General features: G+C 38.7%; 1 protein-coding gene across 1 annotated transcript; it reads right to left on the minus strand.

Annotated features, from left to right (window-relative positions):
* Positions 1–3,532: 3,532 nt before the first annotated feature.
* lrrc8aa (leucine rich repeat containing 8 VRAC subunit Aa) lies at positions 3,533–24,829 on the minus strand. The gene is made up of 3 exons (XM_074690930.1): positions 24,654–24,829; positions 13,480–15,592; positions 3,533–7,468 (listed from the first exon to the last, which is right to left on the minus strand). The coding sequence occupies exons 2-3, from the start codon at positions 15,580–15,582 to the stop codon at positions 7,193–7,195; spliced, it is 2,379 nt and encodes a 792-aa protein (XP_074547031.1). The 5' UTR covers positions 15,583–15,592; positions 24,654–24,829; the 3' UTR covers positions 3,533–7,192.
* Positions 24,830–26,191: the final 1,362 nt, after the last annotated feature.

The following is a 26,191-nucleotide window of genomic DNA, read 5'->3' on the forward strand; positions in this document are numbered from 1 at the left end:
TTTAGCCTGTTGGTTAAAAAAAAAAAAAAACACTAAAATTTTTTCACAATATTTAAGGATCAAAGCAAACAAATCTGTGAAACAAGCCACCAGAAGAGAATTCAACACATTTCTCGACAGACTTTAGTGTTAAGTGTTTATTATCAGGTGTCAGAATGGTACAAAAGTAGCGTCTGAACAATAGGAAATCAAAGTTCAGTCGTCCATTGTTACAGGCGTCCTGCTTTAAAAAGCCAGCGTCCAGTTCACTTGGCAACAGTTCGTTAATAAAGGCCTTTTTATACATGAGTCCAACAGCTCTGTCCGTCAAAAGCTCAGCGTCAAAAAAGTCATCCTCAGGAATCAAACCGCTTCGTACAGAGCTTTCTGATTTACAGGCGTTTTAAGACAGAGATGAATCAACATGACTTAATAAATACAATCGTGTGTTGAAATAAACGTTCACTCATCAGCCGAGAGATGTCGTTGCAATCGTGGCAGTCGTTAATATCTTTGTGTTCAAGTGAAGTGACATGTTGCTGTCCGACAGAGTAAAGGATCAAATAAATACAGATGAAATGTTTGTGTTACAGAGCGAACAGGAGGGTGAGCTCACAGTTTTACAGTGTGTTAGATTATTGATGGTATAATCCTCTAAAGAAACACATCGTTTGTCTTAATAACTTCACTTCTTAAGGCATAAATAACATAAAAACTTACTTCTTACTTAAAAAACACAAATATAGAAAAGGTACTTGGTGTGTTTAAATAAAACAAAAAAGTTACATGACATACAAGCTGAGATTATTCTGTATTTGGATGATTATTTGCTCGTCACTAAAACTTCCTGCATCCGCTCCACAAACAACTCAGTGACCTCAGCGCAGACCTTCACCCCACTGAGTCACCGGGACGCGCTGACACGCAGGAAAGGGAGAGGGGCTCATCTCACACCGTGACTCAGAGGGGAGTTACTGGAGGACGCACGGTCACAGGAAACGAATGACTGAGAGGATTCACTGGGAAACCACTGAGGGGAATTAATCCAGGAGTTACGAGGAAAGCGTGACACACACATGAATCATGACGCTGGCGCAGACTGGTTATGTTGCAGATATAAATATCAGCTTAGCAACTCAGCAACTTTAGATCAGAGAAATCAAAGATAAATTACGCTCTGGCTGCTGAACCACTGAGCGAAAGCCAAAACAAACTTGAGACAACAATCGAGCGGCGTTTTTCAGATGCTGCACTGCAGGAGGGAGGTATCTGGTGTCAGCAGCGCTCGCAGCTGCACTGCAGCACAACAATGAACCGCGTGGAAACATCAGACTCACCTCTGAGTGGCAGAAAAGTTGGAAAGGGTTTTGTTGTTTTTGCAACTCAAAGAGCTTCTCTTTCAGACCTTTGCCTGTTTTACATTCAGCTTGGGAAATAAGACGAAGATGATCAAGCCATCCTCTCATCTGACGTCAGAGGATTTCAGTTTTCTACATGTTTTTGCTCTGACAGTGTCCTCCAAAAATGTTGGATTTTTGCTGTAGACTGGAAACATTTGGGTTTGACACCAAAAGACAAATGTGAGACAAAAAAATCAGCATTTAAACTTTTATTTCCACGTATCTACGTCTGGATCTGATACACAACTTAGAAGATAGCATCATTGGTAAAAAAAAAAACTACATTTTTAGGTGAGCAAAAGTATCGTAACATGTGCCCAGGTGTTTCCTATTACACAAACTATTCAAAAAATAAATAGTAAGGCTAGGACGACATGCTATTCTCGCAATTCAATTCTATTACGATTTTTGGGATGCAGACTCAATTTTAAACATGATTCTTTGATATTTACGATTTTTACAATTTTTGCGATTTTTGCAATTTTTAGTTTGTTTTTCTCGCACCAGACCATGGGAAAAAGTTAAACAATGACAATAATGTCAACACACTATATCAGAAGACCAAATTCTCCCATTAAATGCTCATAACCTGAGTCAGAGGGAAACATTTCGCCCTCTGCTGGAGAAAAGTGGTAATTTTCTTCCAATTTAGTTTTTAAACAAAGACTGAAATGAAGGATTTGGGTATGAAAAAAAGATTTTTTTTTTTTAAATGGAGTCCTGATTTCGATATTGCCAAACAAAAAATCTCAATATATTTTATTTTGATTTTTACGATGTAACAAGCATGAAAACCAGAGAGCTGGAAGAAGTTGTGAAGCCGAGAGAAGATGAAAAATCAATCAGACCCATAGGACAAGTAGGGATGTCGCGATAGTACATTTTCACTTCCGATACAATACCGATACTGCAGGATTGAGAATTGGACGATACCGATATTAATCTGGTATGATATCAGCATTAAACATGCATACTTTTATTACTTATTTTGTAGTATGTCTGTCATGTTAGAAAAGGCTTGATTAAGTGATATTATTCAAACAAAGAACAGTAGTCAGCAACAGTATCGATATCCAATATCAATATCGGACTGGGACACCTCTAAGGACAAACATTGGCAGTAGCCAGAGAAATAAAACCACTGGTGAACTGAGGAAGAGACGTCCAACAGATAGACCAAGGAAAACAACAGCAGTTGATGACAGAAACATCAACAACCTCTAGAGGGCAGGAGTCAAGGTATCAGTATCTACTGTTCGTAGAAGAATTTATGAACAAAATTACAGAGGCTACACCAGACGATGCAAGCCAAAGCAATAGGAAGGCCAGGGTGTAGCTCGCCAAAAAGTACAAAGACGAGCCTCAAAATCTCTTGGACAAAGTTTTATGGACTGATGAGATGAAGATTAACCTTTACCAAAGGAATGAAAAGGCCAAGATTGGAGAAAGAAAGGATCTGCCCATGATCCAAACTTTCATCCTTCCTTCCTACACTTGCATCATGAAAAGGAAAGGAAATGAAGAGAGGAGAGAGTAGAAGTTTCATGTAGAGAAGTCTCTCCTCTCTCTCCTCCTAGCACAAATATCGCTTTTGGACATCCATCAAAACGGCGACTCAGAAAGTACTTCCGGTGCCACAGAGGAGAGAGGAGACTGCGGTTTATCGCTTTGAGACGCACCTATTGTCATGGCTTAGGCTTGCATAGCTTTTTCTGGGACAGGCTCATGGCAGCAGCGAAATGAACTCAGAAGTCTACAGAATTACAGATGCACGATATATCGCTTTCAATCTATCGATGTTGGTCTTTTTTTGGTATCAGCCGATATTTACGCGTTAGCTGCCAGACATTTTCAGAGCATCTTGAACAATTTTTCAAGACCCAAATAATATTAATTTCTGTGACTATGTAAACACCAAAACTACCTAAGAAGAGTGGACTGTCTTCTTTGATGTCTACTTCCTGTTTTTGATCCAAAAATACAGACAAAACGTACTTTTTTTGATAGTATTCATCTCGGGCGCTACATCCTTTGATCCTCTCCGTCGTCTTTTCTTACAATCGCACCTCTCTTTCTCTCTAAACTACCTCATCTGTGTTGAGATTTTTTTTTTAACCAATATTGATATTGGTAAATATCGGTTATCGGCCAACATTTTCATATTGGTGCATCCCTATACAGAAACATTCCCAAAACACACGACAAAAAGAACAAAGGAGTTGGAAGTGGAAGGTTTTAGATTGGCCAAGTCAATCTCTAGACCTAAACCCTATAGATCATGCATTTTACCTGCTTAAGAGGAGACTGAAGGGTGCAACTGGTTGTTCCTTTACAAATACTGCTATCTGTTAAGTTGTGTATCAGATCCAGATGTAGATACCTGGAAATAAAAGCTGAAGTGTTGATCTCTTGTCTCTCGTTCGTCTTTTTGGTGGAAAAAATAAAGACAGGACACTGTATTTGGCACCACAGAAATGAACTGACACACCTTTAAAACAATCATCATGGTAAAAAAAGCTGAGAATACCTTCTCTCTAGCGTCTTCTGCTCTGTTTGTGACCTTTACCTCAAACTCTCGAACCGGTTGCTAGTCAACGCTCCTCAAAGCGAGGCTCTTCTGTCAGAGCAGGACTGCACAGGGAGCAGCTCTTTAATGACCCCTCGAATGGCATCTGGCTTCAGGGAAACAAAACAAACAAAAAAAAAACATCGCTGCGAACAAAGGTGCAATTGTATCATCAGGGTAAAACTTTCCCTTCATGTCTTAAAAAGCTAACATCAAAAGAAGAACAGCTGGCAACAATAAGAGCACGTACCATACCGCTGAAATGTACAAAACAAGCTATACATTTAACAACAACACATAAAAATCAAGACATGGCTGTGATGTTTGTGATCATTAACAGGGCGTGCAGCTCGTAAAAGATTAAGGCCATGTTAGCGGCGAGATGGAGGAAACATGGCAGGGTTTCTCCAAATGATGCTATTAAATCCAACCTTAACAAGAAAAGTGTTTCAAGCTCACAAAGCACATCGCTCCAACTTGGAAATCATCTCAGAGAGGAAATGTTTTCCCAGTGCAGGTCAGTCGAAGCTACTTCTCCTGACTCTCTAATTTCCTGTTTGTGTTCCTTTCAGATAAACACACGCGCTAACAAATCCCCCGTTTCCTCGAGCGGCGTGACACACACAGCCTCGGCACTTTGGGTCAGAGTCATCCTCGACTCTTTGTCTCAGACTGGCAGTGCCTGGCAGCTCCTCAGTCACACATTCGTTATCTAAGGTGTCATAATTCTGAATCATACCGGGCATAAAAAAGTACCGTGATTCTTCTTCTTCTTCTTTTATTGGCCTGCATAAATACACTTGTGTGATAAGAGATGTGCAAGTTTGCATGTGTAGAAGACCAACGCCATAAAAGGGAGTTTTCTAAATGTTTGTTCCTGTCCCGATGATCAGTCAAACAAAGGTCACTTAAAATCTAAACTATGCTCCGCAAGAAACTTAAATTTAGTGCAAAACAAAAACGGCTGTGTGTCTTTCAGTCACTTTCTCTCTCATGACTTTGCCGGGTGTCGCTCTTTCTCTATTCTATGCTTCGTCGTATCATCGTTTGTATCAAATAAAAGGCAAAAACATTACAAAAAAGTACAAAATTATGGAGACAAATAAATAATCGGCCCAATCTTGGTCAGTTTAACCTCCCTTTATGTACAGAAAATGAATACATCCACCAGGGGGAGCCACCCAGATTCAAAGTTTATGACAACAACAAACTCAAAAACAAACATGGCGGCTGTGGAGGAGTTTTGCTAATGTAGCTCTTGCAAAACAGACAAAACCAGAGGAAGCGTTGTAGCAGGCGGTGGTTGGTGAAGCTGGGTTGCAAAGGAAGTCTCAACAGCGCCACCTTTCTCCAGAGACAATCTGACGTTGGTATAATTTTGGATAACAAAACTGATGAACTATGCATTAATGTGATACTGTGTCCAGATAAATTCTTTATACACAAAAAATAGACTTTTAAAGTAAACCCCTGTTTTTGCCTTAAAAAAAAAGAATTAAAAAAATTATTAATAAATTAATTTAAATTTAAAATTTTGAAGAAATTTTTCCAATGAATTACCAAATTAAAAATATATTTTTTTCTTAATTTTTATTTTGTAAATATTATTATTTTTAGTTTTATTTTTTCTGTACTAAGCCAGTCTGAACTAAATAAACTAAGCACTTATTTCATTTATATTTTTCAAAGTTATTGTACAGTTAATTATTAATTATTGTCATGGCAGCTGTGTTCCCTTGACAATTTTGTAATATTAATATTCTATAATTTTACGTTTATATTTGTACATGTGCAAGAACGTACAACTGAAAAAATAAATAAATGAAAAAAAAAAAAAAATTGTGAAAGTTCCCTCTATTGTTAGTCTTCTTCATGTATCACTAAAGCTACGTATCAAGTCGGAACAGCAACTCTGCCCCCTACAGTTTGTGGTGGTACTGCTCCATCTGGAAGAAGATTTATAGAAACGTTAAGAAATACGGACAAAATAAATGCAGAGCACGAACAGAAGGCTCTTTCCGTATCCGTATCCGTATCCGTATCCGTATGTAACATTGAGAATAAATGGGGATCCGGACCAAACAGAGCAGTGCCACTCTAGTATTTAAAAAAAAAATGGACATCATCTTGCTAGGCTCAAAGTGAGGTCACAAAAGCTGCCCCCCCTGGTGGCTGGCTGCAGTATAGGTAAAAAAAATCCATCTCCCCAGTCATTCCAGATGGGCTGTGGTCAAAGTTAAAAAAATTAATACACCTGGTAGAAATGTTTCTCACGTCTGATTGTTGTGGTGATTTGAAGATATCATTTGTCTGTCTTGTATTCAAGTCCTCTTTTTTTCCGAAGAGGTTACAAACAAGGTTTTATGTCAGACACAAACAATGGAGGAACTTTCATGATTTTTTTGACGGCCTCACCAACCACCGATCCCCACAACGCTGCCTCCATTTTTGTTGTCATAAACTTTTGGGCTGCTCCCCCTGGTGGATGTATATCATTTGACGAGAACAGAAACATTTTCGTACGTAAAGGGAGGAGAAATGGGCCTAATGTCTGATGTTAAGTCATGCAAACAAAGTAAAGCCTGGTCAACATGCCAGGGTAAGACATGATTAGAAATAAAGCAAACAGAGTCCAGGGAGAATGGAGTGCTGTTACAAATTAACCACCCCAGGTTATTCAGTCATTGTACTGCAGAGTTTCCTCTCATTTGTCTTCTGCAGAAAACTCGACAGCTTTTCTTTGACGCTGCATCAGTCTTCAGATTTAAGGCCAAAGCTTCAGAAAACAAACACGTGACCCAACTTTCACGCCTCAACAAATCAAATGCCGGTTTCACCCTCATTGAACCACTCGTCATCCGTAGCCTGAGTCCTTGCATAACATCAGGAGTAATACGTGGAGTTTCAAGGCAAACCAAGCGCATTTCGCTTGTGCATGATCAGCGAAGAAGAAAAGAGTGAGCATGTTGAGCTCACCGTGTTTTGGACCTCGAGGTCTTACCGTGACATGCACATTCAACATCAGAGGCGTTAAATTCAGGATGATTTTACTCCACGCCCAAACTGCTGAGCATGTTGAGTTAAAAAGCTGACATCCATGCTGTTTTTAGTTTCTACCAAAATAATCTCCAACCCATCAACTTTCTAAGCCTCTCCCAAAGATTCACCTTCCTTATGAACAAAATGACCGTTTGTTTCCTCATCCGCGCAAACTTCTCTTCAACTTTCTCTCCCAAGAGGTTTTGGCTTAAGCTTGCTCCTTATCGGCCCTCCACAGCTGCTCTTTGACCTCCGACGGCAGCGTGTTGAACAGGTCCTCCTCTACCACCAGGCTGCTCCTCTTCAGGAGCCGGCACTCGCCGAGCTCCACGGGGAGGCACTCCAGACGGTTCCCGCGCAGCTCCAGCTGCGTCAGCCCGGTGAGCTCCCCGAAGCGCGAGGGCAGCGTCTGCAGACAGTTGTTCCCCAGATTCAGAGTCCGCAGCTTCTTGCACTTGAAGAGCTCCGGGGGCAAAGTCTCGACCTGAGGAGGGAAAGATAATGAGCAGGGGAAGTTTAGTGATTAAAAACGCTGAAGTCTTCAATCTTTAATCCTTATGCTTAGGTCAGATAAACCTGGGATCTGAGGTGTGAGCACGGGGTACGTGGGAAATGAGCATCTGCTTTGATAAACACTGTACATAGGCTAAATGCCTTATCCTTAATGTTCTACTGGTCCGTACCAGGTCAATAAAAGTAAGGTATTAGCCACACACAGGGTATGATACCCTTGTTATGTTTTCGACTTTATCCTTATATTTAATATAAGCCTATTGTTCAATGTTATACTTAGGCAATAGACGAAGATGTGGCATTAAAAAAATGAATTGCTTCTACATTGGAAAGCCAGTAGAAAGTTAAGGATAAGGCATATATATGTGCCGAACAGGATCTCTGATCCGTGCGGGACACAAAGAAGCTCGATTCTTCAGGAAAAAAAATTACTCCTAAAAACAGGAAAAAAAAAAAAAAAAAAAAAAACCCAATAAAAAAATATTAATCAGAAAAACAAAATTAATTACCACAAAAAATTACTCATAAACACAGAAAAAAATTATAACAAAAAACAGACCAATAAAAAAGTATTACTCAGAAAAACAAAACTAATTACAAAAAAAAAAAAATACTTATAAAACAGGAAAAAATATAACAAAAAAAACAAACCAATAAAAAAACATTAATAAGAAAAACAAAATTAATTACCACAAAAATTACTCATAAAAACAGAAAAAAATTATGACAAAAAACAAACCAATAAAAAAGTATTAATCAGAAAAACAAAATTAATTACAACAAAAAAATTACTCATAAAACAGAAAAAATATAACAAAAAAAACAAAAAAAAAAATAATCAGAAAAACAAAATTAATTACCACAAAAAACAAACCGAAGAATAAATTACTCTGAAAAACCTGAGTTTTTTTTTCTTCATGTGAATTCAATACGCTTCCTTATAAATAGATATATAAAACTTATAAAAAAACTTTTTAGAAATCTTTTGAGGTTGTCAACTTGATACAACACTGTACCATAATGATCAGTAATGAAGAAAGAGAGTTATTATTTATATTTCAACACATTTTTTTATATGGCCTCAACAGCTTACAATGCATGCCATAAAAAGTGTAAAAAACTTTTGAAAAAATAGCTCTTTTTTTTTTATAAGATTTCATGTCTGAATGTTGGCTGCAGGCAACACTGAAGCATCGAGGAACTACCCATTGAAATGAATGGATCAAGGAGTTTAACCTTCCATGGCACCTTGTTACCCATTTTTGGCCTTTTACACGCACACAGTTCACTTTTATATGATAATATTGTGAGGAGTGAAATAATAATCTTCACAGTAAATCCTGTAATCAAACAGCTTCCTTAAAAAAAATCCAGGCTGAAAGTTTGATCCAGCGTCCTCTGAATGTTCTCTGCAGAGACTTAATCACATGACAAAGTCAAACACTGCTATTGGCTCCTTAAGGTCTTTTCTCTTTTTAAAAAGTATTTCATGAAAATTGGGATGGATTGTGTGAGTGTAAAGGCTAAAAAAAATTAATGAGGTACCATAGAGGGTTAAACTCCTTGACCCATTCATTTCAATGGGGCATTTCTTGATGGTACAGTGTTGCCTGCAGCTGGACACAAAATCTTATAAAAAGAGTTATTTTTAAAAGTTTTTACACTATCTACGGCATGCATTGTAAACTGTTGAGGACATCAAGTATTTGAAAAAAAAAGTGTCGAAATATAAATAAATAAATCTCTTTTTTCATAACTGACCATTATGGTAAAGTGTTGCATCAAGGCAACAAACTACAAAAAACCTATAATTTTTTTTAAGACATAAAAAAAAAACTCAAAACATTTTTTTTTAAGTGGCATCACTATGGGTACCATGGAGGGTTTATCACATTTTATCCAACTTTATATGAACTATTTAACGTAAGACTTCACTTCAGTGGCTTTTGGGGGACAGACTTTTCTTAAAATTAATTATCAAATAAAGAACATTAAACTATTAGAAATTAAGCTTTACTTGTCTATTAATAAGAACAATTTTTTTCTAGATTGAAAAAGACGGTAAAAATTTATTGGACAGTTTTGAGGCAAGAATTGGTCCAGTCGGTCCTTGGAAAGAGAGGGTCACATGACAAATTCAGACGCTGCTATTGGCTCCTGATACTTCAATTTAATCCTCCTGTCTCGATGAAGCAGGTTTCTACAGCTGGGACCATTTCTTAATTTGTTTCCTCAGCCGCTAATTAAGCTGTTTGGTATCGGCAGAAAGATAAGTTTTATTACAAGGAAGAAATGCTACAACAAAATGATAAACTACCAAACACTGATTGCCTTCCTCTTTGTGCTACGTCTGTAAAACGGACATACATTCATGGTTATATTATGATCACATTAATTTTCCTCGTTATCATCGACTGAACATGATGTACTCCTCATCCTCGGAGCCGTTCCCTCCATCCCTCTCCTGCAGACTTCCCACGAAGTCAACAATAACGTTTAACTGAAGACTAACAAATGGCCTTGGATCAGGTGTTGCTTGTATCACTTGCCAGGATTACCTCAAACACCGTCAGGGCCGGGCGCCAGAACCCAGCGCTGCTGTTCCAGCCCGCTTAGCACATTTGGCTCCGTCCGAAGTGGATCATTCTGTTCCGTATAAAACGCTGTTTATCTTATTTTTAATGAGGAAGCTGTGTGGAAAATTAGCGGGGCAGCGTTCACGTGAAGATGGCGTGTTTCATTAAAGCGTGGAGAGCGTCATGTGTTTTCACTTTATGATACTATGGCTCCTGTTTTACTGCGCTGTGTGTGTGTGTGTGTGGCTGCTGCAGGGTGGTGTGAGCCAAAAATAGATGATCCAATCCTCTTTACTCACTCAGCTTATTACCAATTCAAATAGGATGCATGATTATGAATATTTTCTGCATCCACTTGTTTTCCACAATGTTATTTATGCATATTCAGGAGAAAGTAGAGATTGAATTTCTTGTTTTTAAGAGAAGGAGCTACAAAACAAAGGGTGATAGTGAACAAGAAAAACTATTTAACATTAAAGTAACTCTTCTCTTGTTCCATTGGCAGATTTGTTTCACTAGTTACAGCAATTCAGACCTCATTTTTGTCTTTGAATAACTTGAAATAAGACATTTTTCTGGACTTGTCAGGTGAATTTGACTCATATCAAGTCTAAAAAGACATTTTCAACCAAAAATAAGACAAAAAGACTTAATAATATTTCAGTTTTTTACAGTGTATTGATACTACTGACATAATTCAGTCGGTACCAAATCGTCCGCCATCTTTAAAACAGCCCAAGAGGTGTGGTAATCCTGTCATTAGCGCCTGTTATGTTGGCGTCTACCGCCATTTGATTTAATGCTCTGTTGGGGCGTTGACCTGGATTACGCATACACACATTATCAGGTTTTTTTTTTCACCATTAGCCCAGTTCAACGGTACGTGCGTGGATACTTATGAAAACTAACTTTGGGGTACCACAGGGATCGGTCCTGGGTTCATTGCTTTTTAGTTTATTTATAAATAACCTGCCAAGCTGTTGCCCTTCAAATGTCACTTGTAAAATGTATGCTGATGATCCTGTTCTGTATGTTCAGAAAAGACAAAAAACACGCTGCACAAGAACTGACAGATGATATGACTAATGTACACAACTGGCTCGAGAAATCAAGGTTATACCTGAACTTATCCAAGACTGTCTGCATTTACTTCTCAAATAGGGCAAAAAACGACAATGAACCCAATGTCTTTGTACAAGGTAAAACAATTAAAGTGGTACAAGAGTTCAAATATCAGGGAACTCTCGACTCGCGACTTATTTTCAAACTACAGATAAAAAAGACCACGAACAGAATTAAGTTTAACTTGTCTAACTTTAGATTTATTAGGAACAACCCAACCCCCTGAGTCCGCGAAATTATACCTTGACACTATGATCATGTCACATATACTCTATTGTGTAACAAGCTGGGCAGCGGCCAATAAGACAATACTAAGGTAGATCAAAATTGTTGATAAACAAACCCTGAAAGTTCTAGATAAAAAAACAAAACGTTCCATCACTGTCAATAACATTCGACAACATTATCAAACACACTGATGCTATCTTGGTATACAAATTTTTTCATGGCCAAGCACCACCTCCACCACAAGAATTTGTAAAAAAAAAAAAAAACCCAAAAAACTCAATAATAAGAGCCGGTTGCAAAGGTGACAGTGTTGTTCCTTTTAAAAAAAGCGCCGATAGTCAAGCCACTTTTTCTGTCCACGCATTTCACACCTGGAACTCAGTTCCAAGCGCGATTCATGAACTCCCAACTCTGACCTCTTTTACCAAACAGCTTAAAGCTTGGCTGTTAGAAAACCAGCATTGTTGACATAACCTGGCCTGAACTTGCGTACTTGTACTGTATATTTATTGTGTCAGGGGCAAATACAAACAAAAAAACAGTTTTGTCTCTCCGTTTTGGGGATACGTCAGATAAACTGAGTTTTCGATCAATGACATACAGAAGACTTTTCAAGCCTTATTCTCTTTTTTTCTTGGACAGCGCATTCGTCCTTTAAATTTTGCACTTTGAGATAGGTTACTGCTTGTTTTCTTGTGACTATTTAAGAACAATATGTTGGCAATACTTAAGACTAGTGCTGTCAGGCGATTCAAAAATTAATCTAATTAATTACAGGATTGCGATCAATTAGATTAATTAATTACAGGATTTTTAATTAATCTAATCAATCGCATTTTAATCTCATATCTGCTATAGGTCCCAAAATAAAGAATTTGAATTCCAGGACATTAAAATTACATTAAAAGACATGAAAAAAACCATTTAAAAATAAGTTGGGAATATATACAACACATTTTTAGGTACCCTGAGGCATAAGGAACAAATGAAAAAAGTTTTATGGTTCTATCTTCACAAAATCTACACAGTCCTGCACCTAAGATAAGCTGATTTGATTTTTAGGACGGTTTTTGCTTCTGTCACATTTTGACTCGATGTGGACTCAATTTTCACTGCAATATGAACTTCTATACGTCTATGAGGTCAGGAGAACCAGGGCTAAAGGCTAAAAACTGTGAGGAACTATGTACAAAACACTTAATTCAAGTCTTGGATCAAAGAAAAGTGAAGTATTTTCAGTTTAACATGCTCTGAACACACAAACTGTTGCTGATTGGTGCAGAGCAGCCCCAAGCTGAAACATGACACCAGGAAGATGGAAGCAAATTTTCAAAGAATTCTTTAGATTTAAATACAGGACATTTATCGATCGTTCAGGGCTTGTTTAATGCAGTAAAGAGTGTAGAATTATCTATTTTTTACAGAATTGAGCAAAAGCAAACAGCTGATTTTCTGCAGATTTTCTAAAAGGACGTGTGAATAAATGAGATGTGGACGGCAGTCCCCCAAAAACCACTGTGTGATACATTCAGGGACCGTTGGAAATTTGAAAATCTGACGAGAACACCACTTTTCCAAGTAGGACAAACGGTTTGTAAATGTCAGACATTTGAAAATAAGTGCCTCTTTGAACGCCCCGTGGGTTTGGGATCCAGATTGATCTGCGTTAATTTGCGGTGTAATTAATTAATCTAATTAACGTGTTAAAATGACAGCCCTACTTCAGACTAACGGGGAAATCTATTAGGTACTGAGGGGAAAAGACGGAGACAAGCGCTTTGATTAAGCTTGTATTGAATGACTTTGGTCTCTGGTTCCTAGAGGTCCACTTTAGGACCAGGTCTGTCTCGGAGGACTTGTTGACCACCCAACAAAATGTACATTTTCTATGAATATTTCTCTTTACCGTTTATAATTCTTAAGTTCCTGCCAAAACCAAGGTAGGAGGGGGAGAGGTGTCACTAATTGAGAACGATATACCTCTCAAGTTAATCTCTGGTGTTTGATTAAAGGTGGATTCTCTCTTGGTCAATCGTGAGCGTGTCGTGCTTCTTACCCTGTTTGCTGTGACGGCGAAGTACTGCAGGTTCTGGAGGAAACCCACATCAGCGTGGATGCTGGTGAGATTGTTGTGGCTCAGGTCTAAGAAGCGTAGCTTGCGGCAGAAGAAGAGCTGGCTGGGGATTTTCTCGATCTTGTTCCTGTTCAGATACAGCCTCTCCAGGTTGGTGAGCGTCCCGATCTGGATGGGGATGTAGGCGATCTGGTTGTACCACAGCTTCAGGCACACGAGCCGGTGCAGGTGCTGGAAGCTGATGATCTCCTCGATCGTCTTCAGGTTGTTGTCCTTCAGGTCGATCTCCTGCAGGTTGTGCAAACTGAAGATGGAGTGCGGGATGCGTTCCAGGTCGCAGCGGACCAGCTCGAGCTCGGTGAGGTTGACCATCTTCTTCAGGCTGTTGAGCACCATGAGCTTGGTGCCCTCGTTGTTGATGGAGAGCTTCTGGAGGTGAACTCCCACGTCCGTCACCACCTGGGGCAGCTTGGTGAGATTACTTTTCAGACGCAGCACTTTGAGCCTCTTGAGCTCCCGTAGTCCATCGATGACGATGAAGCGGTTGTTGTCAGCGCTCAGGTTCCCGGTCAGGTGCAGCTCGCAGAGGTTTTTCAGGCTGTAGATCCACAGCGGGATCTCTTTGATGTCTGTGAACTTAATTTGCAAAGACTTCAGGTTCTCTCTCAGGAAAGCCAGAGCTGGAGCCTCGATCTTCGCCGGCGTGTGGTAGAGCCACATCTCCCTCAGGTTGGAGAGCTGGGCGATGATTGGCGGGATGGTCACATCAGGGATGAGCTCCAGCTTGAGAACTTCCAGCTCGACCAAATCGAACACGGTGTCCGGGATCCCGCTGAGCATGAACAGATGCAGCTCCAGCTTCTCCTGGGAGTTCTTGGTGATGCGCTGCCTCAGCTTCTCCAGCGTCCACTCGTTGTTCAGGTTCAGCTGCCTCAGCTTGTTTTCGCTCACCTCCGACAGGAAGACGGCGAAGCGCTTCGAGTACAGGGGGTCGTACTGGTCGATCATGTGCAGCATGAAGGCGAAGTCGTTCTTCAGGTCGGGGATGTCGCTGTAGCTGCTTTCCTCGCGGATCGATTCGAAGGAGTAGCGTTTCAAGGAGCGGCTCAGCATCCAGCAGAGCGTGTACATGCAGATGAGGCCGTAAACGACCACCAAGCTGATGTAGAAACAGGCGAGTATCTTGAAAAGCGTCGCCAAGGGATGAGCGCAATAAAACATGTTGTACCCTGTGAGTTTCTCAATGTTCACGGTGCACACCACGCTGAACCGAATGTAGCGTACGTAGTAGGCCGTGTAGCTGATTATCAGGATGAACTTGATTACTTTGATGATAGTCTGGCGGATGTAGAGGCGGTACACGATATCGCCTTCCTCTACATGGATCCTGAACTTCTTCACCTTCTCAAAAAGAGCCTTGGCTTGCTCCCCTTCCTTTTTATCCAGAACTCCAGTTTCAGAGCGATCCACGATACCCTGTTCCAGTCTGGACTTTGTTCGTTGAAGCATCGGCACGCTGGCCTCCACGTCCTCACATGACGTCTTCTTGTCCAAAGATCCGTTCATCTTCCCCAGTGGCTTGGGGTCGCTCTCCTCCACCACAGTCTCAGACAAAGCCCTCGTTGTCCACGGGGAGTCGAAGCACTTGAGGAGGATGGAGACAAAGTGCTCCAGTTTGGAGCTTGTGCGTGGGAACTTGAACCAGAAATTACTGCACGCCAAGAAGATGAGGGTGTGGAGCAGCACCAGATAAGGGAAATACTTGGCAAACCAGTGGAGTTTGTTCTCGTAGCAGACGGCGTCGACGTAGTTATACTGGTGGCGGTCGAGGTCGTATTGGATGCCTTTGGGCTCGGGTGCATAGGTCAAGTTCTGGAGCGGCATTGTCTCGCAGGACTTGTTGACCACCCACTTGCACGGCAGGCAGATCATCTTGTCCTGCGTGACCTGCAGCGTCCCACCGAACACCGCGATCATCAGCATGACGATGGAGATGTAGTCGGTGAAAACGTCCCACCATGGCTTCAGGATACGGTACGCTGGCTGAGTGTCAGCAAAATACCGGAGCTCAGTGATTGGAATCATGATGGTTTATCTGAAAGAGACAGAAAACAGGAAGTCGATCAAAGACAAGTCAATGAGAAACTTGTGAAATGCCTCACTCACTTTGTCTCATCAAGTAAAAACTGTCTTATTTTGCTCGATATGAGCCACATTCAACTGGTCAGTCCAAAAAAATGTATTGTTTTAAGTTATTTAAAGGTCCCATATTATGCAAAAATCACTTTATTAAGTCTTTTAGTGAAATTTGTGGGTCTTTGTCTTTCCTCCCAGCCCACAAAATGTGATATTTAATGACCAAACCTGTTCTTAGTAGAGCTTGTGAATGTAAAATCCTGACGTAAAACGAGCTGTTTGGATTTTGGGGATTTGCCGACGTCAGCGATTCCCTTTTTTGACCAATCAGGAGCAAGTCTGACCTGATTGGTCCACCGGAGCAGATACCCCCAAACCCCCTCCCCGCCCAGTCCCCAGAATGCCAAAGTTGAAGAGCCATCACTGCTCTGTTTTTGGCTGTAAACAACCACATAGTTCCATGCTCAAGCTTCCCATCTCAGAAGAAGACAGACTAAGTGTCTAGAGTTCATTAATCAGGAAATGTTCCAGCTACACTCAGTAAAACTGAGCATGTGTGTGCTAGTCACTTCACGGCCGACTGCTTTTCCAACTTTGGACAGTCCAACAGAGGGCTAGCCAATAGACTGGTCCTGAATCCAGGCGCATTACCAACCATCCTCCAACAAACCTGGGACCCTGGAAATGTGAGTATTTTAAATGCTGTGTGCTGTGGAGCAGATGGAAGAGCTTTTCCTCAGTGTCCCCCCTGTCTCTGTGTTAGCTTCAGGATGCTAACTTTAGCTGCAGTTAGCTTGTTGTTTTAGCCTGTAATGTTACGGTAAACGAGCTTCACTGTTTTCTAAACATTGTGCACTCGGAGCTCGTGGCGCCGCTCTCAGTGACGTGGAAGAGCGGGGCGGTATCAGCGGTGGCTCATTTACATATGAAGGCCACGCCCACTAAATCAGAGCGTTCTGAACAGAGGGGCTATGAGAGCCTGGAAACAATGCTGCTGTGCTTGATTTATTGGCTTTTTGGACCAAAACATGTTACTACCATTTCATGAAGACATCAATGATCCAGATTAAAGTCTACAAAGACATTTTTTTACTGAAAATAAGACAAAAACACTCATTCAGATATCAGTTTTTGCAGTGAGGAGGCAGTGGGAGGAAGAGTTGGGCATTATATCTGTGTTATTTCAAAGTCTTTTCTCAGCTGTTTGAGATAAATAAAGTGCCCTTCGTGTTTACTAACAAGTAACAAAAATTCCTGCAGACCCTACCTTTGAGCATGTATGCAAAAAAATATTTCATCTGCAAATCCCTTTTTTTTTTAGCTCTTTCACAGCAAAATAAGTCCTTTATATTTGCAGGGTTGAATCTGACAAAACAAAAAGTTGTTTTACTTGGAGACAAGTGTGAGGCCCCTGATTCAGGGCGAGGTCGTATTGGGATGTCTGTCAGCTAAAATAAGAGTCACATGAGTGAAGACACAATCACATGCAGTATGCAGCCTTAAATAGTCTCAGTCGATAATATATTTGCTGCACTTTCAGATCACTGCAGGTCACAGACTGCAGAGTAAGCAGGAAGCTGAAGGACCACAGAGTCTGACGCAGCACGCGTGGTCATACAGGACATGGTTCCTCTGGTTTAAGGCACGAGGAGCTCGGCGTCAGACCACATGGAAAGATCCCAGAAAGAGGAGTGGAGATTTGTTGATACAGACGACCTGAACTTTGAGGATTTAAGTCATGCACCCTGCTGGTTGTACATTGATACACTGAGTGTGTCCATCCTGTTACAACTGGGCTACTTCCTCACACAGTTAATGAGTGATCACTGCAACATAAGCAGTTTCCAGACGTCATGTTTAGCCTGGATCAGGGGTCTGCAACCTTTACTTTCAGAGGAGCCATTTTGCCTCAGCTCACCTGGGTTTAAGACATTCAGGAGCCACAAAAACTACTTTACCTTCACACTGAAGACAAAAACATGTGAAAAAAATCTATTTAAAGTTAAAATCTAGTGAATAAATATCTAAACAAAAAGTTTCTTTAACCTATCAATTTGTACATGTGATGGCTTAGGCTTTCATTTTTAATGAATGTGCCAAAAAAATAAATAAATAAATAAAATTTAAAAAAGGTAAAATTTCCCAAAAAAAAAAAAATCATATATTTTTCTCATTGTAAAAATTTGCTAAAAATTCCTTTTTTAAATTTTGCAATTTTAATTATTTGCAATTTTTTGGGAAAATTTGAAATCTTGTATTCACAATAAAGACTAACAGGTGCAATAAAAAGTTTTTTTTGGAATTTCTTAATTTGTACATGTGATGTCTTAGTTGTTTATTTTTAATAGTTTTGCAAAAAAAAATTTAAAAAAAGTTTTAAAATTTAAGTTTTAAAATTTGCAGAGAATTCACAAAAATTATAATAAATAAATTTTCTTTATTCTATATTTTAAAAATTTGCAAATAAAATTTATTTTTTTAAATTTCTGAAGATTTCAAAAAATTGAAAATTTAATAAATTTGCAAAATATTATAATAATTTTTTCGAGAAATGTAATAACTTCCAATTTAATTAACCCAGCTTGAGGCTCTGCTCCTGTTTTAGTGTTTTATGGTTTATTTTTAGTAATTCATTATTGTTCTTAATAGGGACAGACAGATTGTTGGCTGGGTCGGTTATCCGGGCCGATATTCGGCATTTTGGGGCATATCGGCATCGGCCTTTTTTAAATCCAACAGCCGATATGAAACCTATTCAAAACTTTGTTGCTTTGGCTCTTATGCTTCTCTGTACGGAGCCACAAAATCTACTTCATGTTCACAATAAAGACATAAATTTATATACACAGTTAAAATCTAGGAAATATCCAAACCAGTTTTTTTTTTTTCTAAATTTGTAATACTGTACTTGTGATTTATTTTCAATACATTTGCAAAAAATTTAATGATTGCGAAATTTTAAAAATGTGCAAAAATTTGCAAAAATTAAAATTAAGACAGAAATTTCAAAAATTTTGCAAATATTTTAAAAAATTGTGAAATTTAAAAAAATAGCAAAAAAAATGTTTAAAAATGAAATTTGCAAAATTTGCAAAGCTCTTTGGAATATTAAAAATTTGCTAAAATTTCTAAAATGACAAAATTTCACAAAACTTGCATAAAATTTTAACATTTGTTTTTGAAAATAAAAAAGTGTTTTTTAAAAAAAATTAAAAAAAGTCCAACTACTTCGAAGTTGAAAAAAAAAAAAAAAAAAAAATTATATTAATTGCAAAAATCTCAAAATTCTTGAATAATACTTGAATTTAATAACATTTATTGATAATGTTGTTTAACTCATCATTTTTTGTTGTTTGCTAATGTTTTGCCACATATCAATCATGTATATTAATCTGACACATTGTCAGTTAAATGAATCCATCCTCACAGAATTAAAATCTGTATTTTCTTCCAGATTAGTCTTTTTGTAGATGTAGTTATCTTCCCAGGGCTGTAAAACTTGAGGTTAGCCACAGGTGCATGGAAAGTTGGTGGGCTGTTGATGTTGTAGGAGGTGAATTAGAGCCGTGGCAGGCTTTATTGACAGATGGGATGAAGATTTAGTTCAACTACATGTTAAAGGTTGAAGCCCCTTGATCCAGACAAAGCAGTTCAATGAGGACAAATGCTGTTTTGTTGCAGATAACATCATAACTCTCACTTCTGCTTCCCTTTTTAATCCGAAACTGTTTCTCCCTCTGTCTGCTCGACTCGCCACTTACTTACAGGAAAGAGATGAAAGAGGATACTTGGTCAAGTGGTCACAAAAAAAGTCTTGTTTCATCCAGTTTGAACCAGAACAGCAGCAGTACAGTAACACAGTCGCTGTGGGCCTCCTGTGTTTGGTGGAACTGACATATTACAGCACACACAGCGACGCTAACAGCTGCCAAAACACCTCCAAGTTTAACAACACCCAAGAAGAAACCTTTCATTTTGGATCATCCAGGAACAGAAGTGAACATTTCTCTGCTTCCTATCTAAACATGTCAGTCTGACTTGTAGCAGTAGGCAGTTTCCCTCATTCGAACTGTAGATAAAGGCCTGTCACATGACGTCACGGATAAGGCCGTGTAAACTGTGATAACAGGGATTTACACAGCACGCCTGAAAAATGAAAGTCTGAGTGACTCTCATCATCAGAGTCACAGATCCTTGGTTCAAAGACAAACATTCAAGATTGGTCTCACACTATCAGGAAGCTTATCGTGAATACTCATCTCACTCCCCTGAAATATGCGCGGCAGACTTCCCCTCTGGGCTATCTGATCACTCTCACCACAGTAAACAGCAGCAGAAAAATATGAGACCGGATTATAAAAGAAAAGGTCAAGACGGGGCTGCTGACTCCGCTCTTGGCTCTCTGTCCGAAATGTTACCTCGGGTTGGTTTCTCCTGAATCTGCTCCCCGAACAGAGCTGCTTTTGTGTTGGCAGCCTTTGTCCATGAGGCTCTGACACATGGGCTGAAAGAGCTGCAGGTGGACCCGGCCACTGGGGGGCCAGTTTAAGGCCGAGCCAAGTCTGATTTCCCCAAAGACTTCCCTCAAAATCTATAAACAATATTTCTACATTTTAATATTTCTGCATGGCAAAACTAGGACCAAGATAAAGGGAAGCACCACTGACTGACTATAGCATGTGCATGTCTTGGTATGTAGAGTCAAAATTAATATTCTAGGTGAGTGAAGAGTACAATTTTTGCAAAAAACTGAATTCATACCAAGTATTTTTGTCATATTTCAAATAAAAAGTGTCTTATTCAACTTATCTGTCTTGAAAAATATCTTGTTTTACGTTATCTAAAGACAAAAACGAGGTCTGAATTGCTCACAACAAGTAACAAGTTTTTTTTTAACTTGTTACAAACAACTCAGACCCTCATTTTTGTCTTTAAATAACTTGAAAAAAGACATTTTTCTGGACTTTTCAGGTGAATGTGGCTCATATTAAGTCTAAAAAGACATTTTCTACTGAAAACAAGACAAAAACACTTCATAAGATTTTAGGTTTTTTTACAGTGTACGTCTTCTGTACCTCCACTGCAGTAGATGGCGCCAAAGAGCAACTCCGCTGTATGTTGCTCATAAACTTTATAATAAATATAATCTCAAAGTAGATTTATTCCTAAACTTGATGATGTGGTTTTGATGCCGCAATATTTGATTTTTTACGAGTACAACGGTTACACTAAGTGACATTTATAATTTTTACGTCTTTCACCCAATCATTTCTTCGCAACGTTAGTTTAAAGTCACAGTAGTTTAAGTGACAAACTTGATATATTTTATTTCTTAAAGTTAAGTGTCTGAAATTCTATATCTGACTTTCATTATTTCAAACAAAATAAAATAGAAAAGTTGTTTCAATTAAATAGTTAAATGTGTAGAATATCGCAATATATCATAATACTGTGAAGTTATCGTATTGTCAACCAAGAATTGGTCCTTTCCAATACTCACTCCTACAGTAAGTATGCTTCATATAGTGGCATTTGAATAAGGACTGGTATCGAATTAGGTACTTTTATAGGTACCAACCGAAATCTGTCAAAAGTAACGGGTACCGATTTACATAAAACCTAAAGGTACCATGTTTAGGTACCTAAATGCATCCTTGTGACTGTGAGGGAGAGGAAGAGTAGGCGATTTACCATGCTGGGCATGAACACAGCACTGCAAGGTTATATACTGAAGAATAAATATGTTAAATTGATAAATAAATTAAATTTCATTGTTGAACAAATCAATATTTTTTTTACCACACAGACACAAAAAAGTACCGAAAATTGGTACCGTTGAGTACGGTATCGTTTCAAATGTGAAAGGTACCCATCCCTACGTTTGATTGTATTTAATTTTGTGTTTGGTGTTTTTTCAGACAGTTCCTCCAAAGAAGAGTGTCCTGTGTTCACATTTGTACTTTTGTTTTCCTCTTTTTGCTATGCTGCGCTTTACTGTCCTTTCTGCATCACAATGAGATGGTTTTTTAACAAATTAAAGCGCAAACTGTTAAAACTTAAGACATAGTTTTCATCAGAATATCCCTCCAGAGTAAACTGTTACACTAACAACACAACTAAGGTCTTTGACTGTCCTATTCGTACACAATGATACAAGGACTCATCATTCTGATGGCACTGGCATGTTCATGTTCATTGACACAGATATTTACTTTTAAGAGATGAAGGAACAAAGGATTTTGGACAAGAGACTGGCTTTTGCAGGCAATCAATTGTGTTTTGCTATTTGTACGAAGTGTTTTTAGAAATGCACTTACTCCTGTGAAGATACTAAGGATGATTGGAGAAATGTACCAAAGCGACTGATAAAAACTGAAATTCAATGGATTCAGTGGATGCTTGGTTTGTGTGTTATAAAGAACATGAGCAGAGATCTTAATGCCTGAAATGAGACACCCACAAAGCCATTCTTGGAGAGACGTCCTGCAGAGGTATCACAGCGTCTGTTCTCCAGTCTGGGCAACACGTCTGCTGGGCATTGTTGTTACACTTGCGACATTGAGACCATGGAGGCAGTGTTTGCAGTCTAAACCAGGTCTAACTGGTTCTTTCCATCTCTCAACTGTTTTCTTTTGCATGGCAGCAGTGAGGATGTCATTTACAAACACACACGTTTACAACAGAAATCTATTATCATAAAATCCAACTTCACGACTCCTATTCTTACAGAATGTGCAACCTTATTTATAACTGCCTATTTAAAGGTCAAGGATCATTAAGATATATTCTTCTTGTTACAATTTGCTACTCTTCTTGTTGCTGCAGACGGTACAATTGCGTTTGCAAATGAATTTGCATACTCTACCCCAACCCAGATGAAAATGCTGTATGTGCTACCCTCTCAGAACTGCATTCATAGCAGTAGTGATCAAAATTTCCAACCAAGTACTCAATTTTGATACATTTTTTATTTAAGTTTGTATTTATGGAGGAAAGGTTACACACAATCAATATTTTCAACCAAACAGAATGTGCTACCTCATCTGCTCCTACTGTTCTATAACTATATTCTATTACACATTCCCTACCCATCGTAATGTTCTCATTATCTTTACTAATAACATTGTCAGAAGTCACATTTTGATACATATATAATCATCCATCAGCATGTGCTACCCTAAGCAATCATACACCATCCAGTTTAAATCTGTCCATTTTGACACATTTGCTGATAAATTGACAGAATTCTGATTTGCATTTAGCTTAGACCTATTATCATACGCAAATGCACGCTATCAGGATGTGCTACCCAACCTACCAAACACTATCTCTTAAAATGTGCTACCTATTTTTTGACAGCATCTATAGCAGTTGGGTGTTTTTAGCTACAAGCTCAAACCTATAAGGATTGTCTAACTCTTGAAATGTTCTACCTTTTTTGGTAACTGTAAATTTAGAGGTAGAAAGTTAGACTCACGCATATTTTCCATCTAACAGAATGTGCTACCTTCGTGGCTGGATTTTCGGAGCAGGACGTCTAATCTTGTATATGTTCCCTACCTGTGAGAATGTGCTACCCTACTCATCAATGCTATCCTTGAGAATTTCCCACCTGACAGAACATTTTCTTTTAGCGGTAGAAATCAAATCTGGTTTATACATTTTTGACGGAATTTCCAGAGGTAAAAGTGCAATAACAGATTTTTCCTACCAATCAGAATGTGCTACCTTGAGCAGTCATACATCATCCTGTTTAAATCTGTCCATTTTGAAACATTTGCTGATGAATTGACGAAATTCTGATTTGCATTTAGCTTAGACCTATTATCATACGCAAATGAACGCTATCAGGATGTGCTACCCAACCTAACAAACACTATCTATTAGAATGTGCTGCCTGTTTTTTGACAGCATCTATAGCAGTTATAAGGATTGTCTAACCCTTGAAATGTTCTACCTTTTTTGGAAACTGTAATTTAGAGGTAGAAGGTTGGACTCACTCATATGTTCCACCTGACAGAATGTACTACCTTAGTAGCTAGATTTTTAGAGGACATCCAATCTCATATATGTTCCCTACCTGCGAGAATGTGCTACCCTACTCATAAATACTATCCTTGAGAATACTGTCTGACAGAATGTGCTACCTTAGTGGCTGGATTTTTAGAGCAGGACGTCTAATCTTGTATATGTTCCCTACCTGTGAGAATGTGCTACCCTACTCATAAATAGCCTACTATCCTTGAGAATTTCCCACCTGACAAAACATCTTTTTAGTGGAAGAAATCAAATCTGGTTTATAAATTTTGACTGATTTTTCAGAGGTAAAAGTGCAATAACAGATTTTTCCTACCAGTCCGAATGTGCTACCTTTCTTGTGACCAGTAATTTTGAGACATAGGAGTCGAATATCATTCATTTTTCATTATTTTTCACCTTTCACATTAATTTACTATATCTTTGAAAGAAAGTATTTTGATAAATCTAACTTAGGCCTTTCGTGTTTTTTATTTACAGCCATTACTTTTGGAGTGATGGTGTTATAATGACAGCACTGAAACGATATTGATTAATCTGAATTCGATATTTAAACAAAACCGGACTGAAGGATAGCAACAAGACCAAGACTGCCAAAAATAATCTGGTTAATTTTTTAAAGTACCTGGTGTTTTTAAGGTGGTTTTGTCAAAAATAAAAAATCTACCGTTTACTGTACAAGTGTTGTATGGATACTGATTGTGTCATAAATCAGAATTAAAATAAACGCTGGCCTTCAGCTGAGGACAACAGATCCCATAAATAATATTCAGTCAGCTTTTCTTCTGGGATTCAGAGTCCGATCATAATGTTTCTGATAAACTAACCAGCGATCTGTCACAGTGAGCGTCCTTTTATTATTGAATGGATTTCGCAACACAGAGTTGGGAGCAGGGAAGCGATGTCTCATACCGACGTCCAAACTGCGGCAGTGAAATCTCACCCAGTGTCAGGTAAACACGCGTAACAAAATGTATCCTCACCTGTATTCTGGAGCCTGCTGTGTCTCGCCTCCTCCGCACACAAGTGACACATTTCTCAAACGGTTCCCAGTGGTCCAGGCTGGTCGGACACCGGGCCGGAGCCCCCTCAAGACAGGGACGGAGGAGATACCCGCACACTGAGGCACAAGCTGAACGAGTCTGGAGGCTCGCGCACAGACAAGTGCTGCTGCTGCGCGAGACTGGCGGAAGTACAGTGTCTATCAAAATAAAAGCACAGCGATAGCATAATAAAGCGTTATCAAGTGAGTGTTAAAAAGTTAAAGAACCCGTTTAGTTTATCAACAGCTTATGAAATAGAGTGGAATTCAACTAATGCCTCCTTTTCATACACAACAAAAAGTATAAAATAGCAACAAAAACTGTTCAAATACAGTTTATTTACAAAGTTACAATTAATTTTTGCATACTGTAATAAGGTACAATTTAAATTAAGTAGGCTAACTAAACAAACAGTTTACATAGACTGATGCAAATGTAAATGACGCCTTTAAACAAAAGGATTAGATTTCCATAAGGTTTAGGTTAAGATTCTTGCACAACTAACTCTGCAAAGAGAAATGATGTAGAGCTGTCTCCAAAGTCTGCTCAAAAGTAAAGGTTGTATTGGTTCAGAAAGAAGGCTACTTGTAAAAACAAATTAAAGTAAAAAATTAATTGATATATTCACAAATTTTTATCAGTGATGTTGATCAAAGGCATTTGGACAGGTGAGCTTTTTCCATTTCCTGTCAGTGTTTTTGAAACTTCATTTCATTATGATGCATCAGTGTTTTTATTCTTATTATTTTATTTATTTATTTATTTTTATTTATTGGATGCATGTACTCCTGGCTTATCCTATTAAATAATCACTGAGTGTGTGACAGTGTATCATCTGCAAGTTGCTGGTTAACTCAAAAATAAACTTTAAACCGTGCCTACATTTGATTACCAAAGGTGTTGAATTTGATAAGCCGCTGTGCTAAAAAGGGTATTCATAAAAGATATCTTTATATTGGTGTTTATGAGTGGAACTGTTTTGATTTCAGAATCACTTTTAAATATCTACTTGGCAGCTATTAAGCTAGTGAATTAATTTGTTTGCATCTTCTGTTCTTGTTACGTTGACTGTTATTAAACCTAGAAAACACAGACTATCCAGTAGGCTAGTAAATAATGTCAAGATACAACATTATTTGATTTGGTGTTGCACAGATGATCACTCCACCTCCGGTCATTTGTTATGACTCACACTGACAGTTTCTCTGTACCCAGGGGGCATCTCAGTTTCAGAGTGAGAGCAGTTTCTCCTTGAACACCCTAAGTGGTGCTGTCCTTAGTCATCACCAGGTCACTAAATTTATCATTTGTGCTGATGGTATTCACAGCCTCCTCTGATTAATCCTTTACCCTTGTGCTGGTATAAATGTCAGATACCTTTTAAAATCCTATACCTCATGTCGTTACTTTAAGCACGGGCAAACAATGAGGAGGTAATAAGTGAGTGTGCCAAGCCCAGCATATAAGCAGTTTTAAAC

Source organism: Halichoeres trimaculatus, unplaced genomic scaffold (assembly GCF_033239565.1).
Source record: "Halichoeres trimaculatus isolate MK-OKI-2021-1 unplaced genomic scaffold, fHalTri1.1 fHalTri1_scaffold_16, whole genome shotgun sequence".
Classification (NCBI taxonomy): domain Eukaryota; kingdom Metazoa; phylum Chordata; class Actinopteri; order Labriformes; family Labridae; genus Halichoeres; species Halichoeres trimaculatus.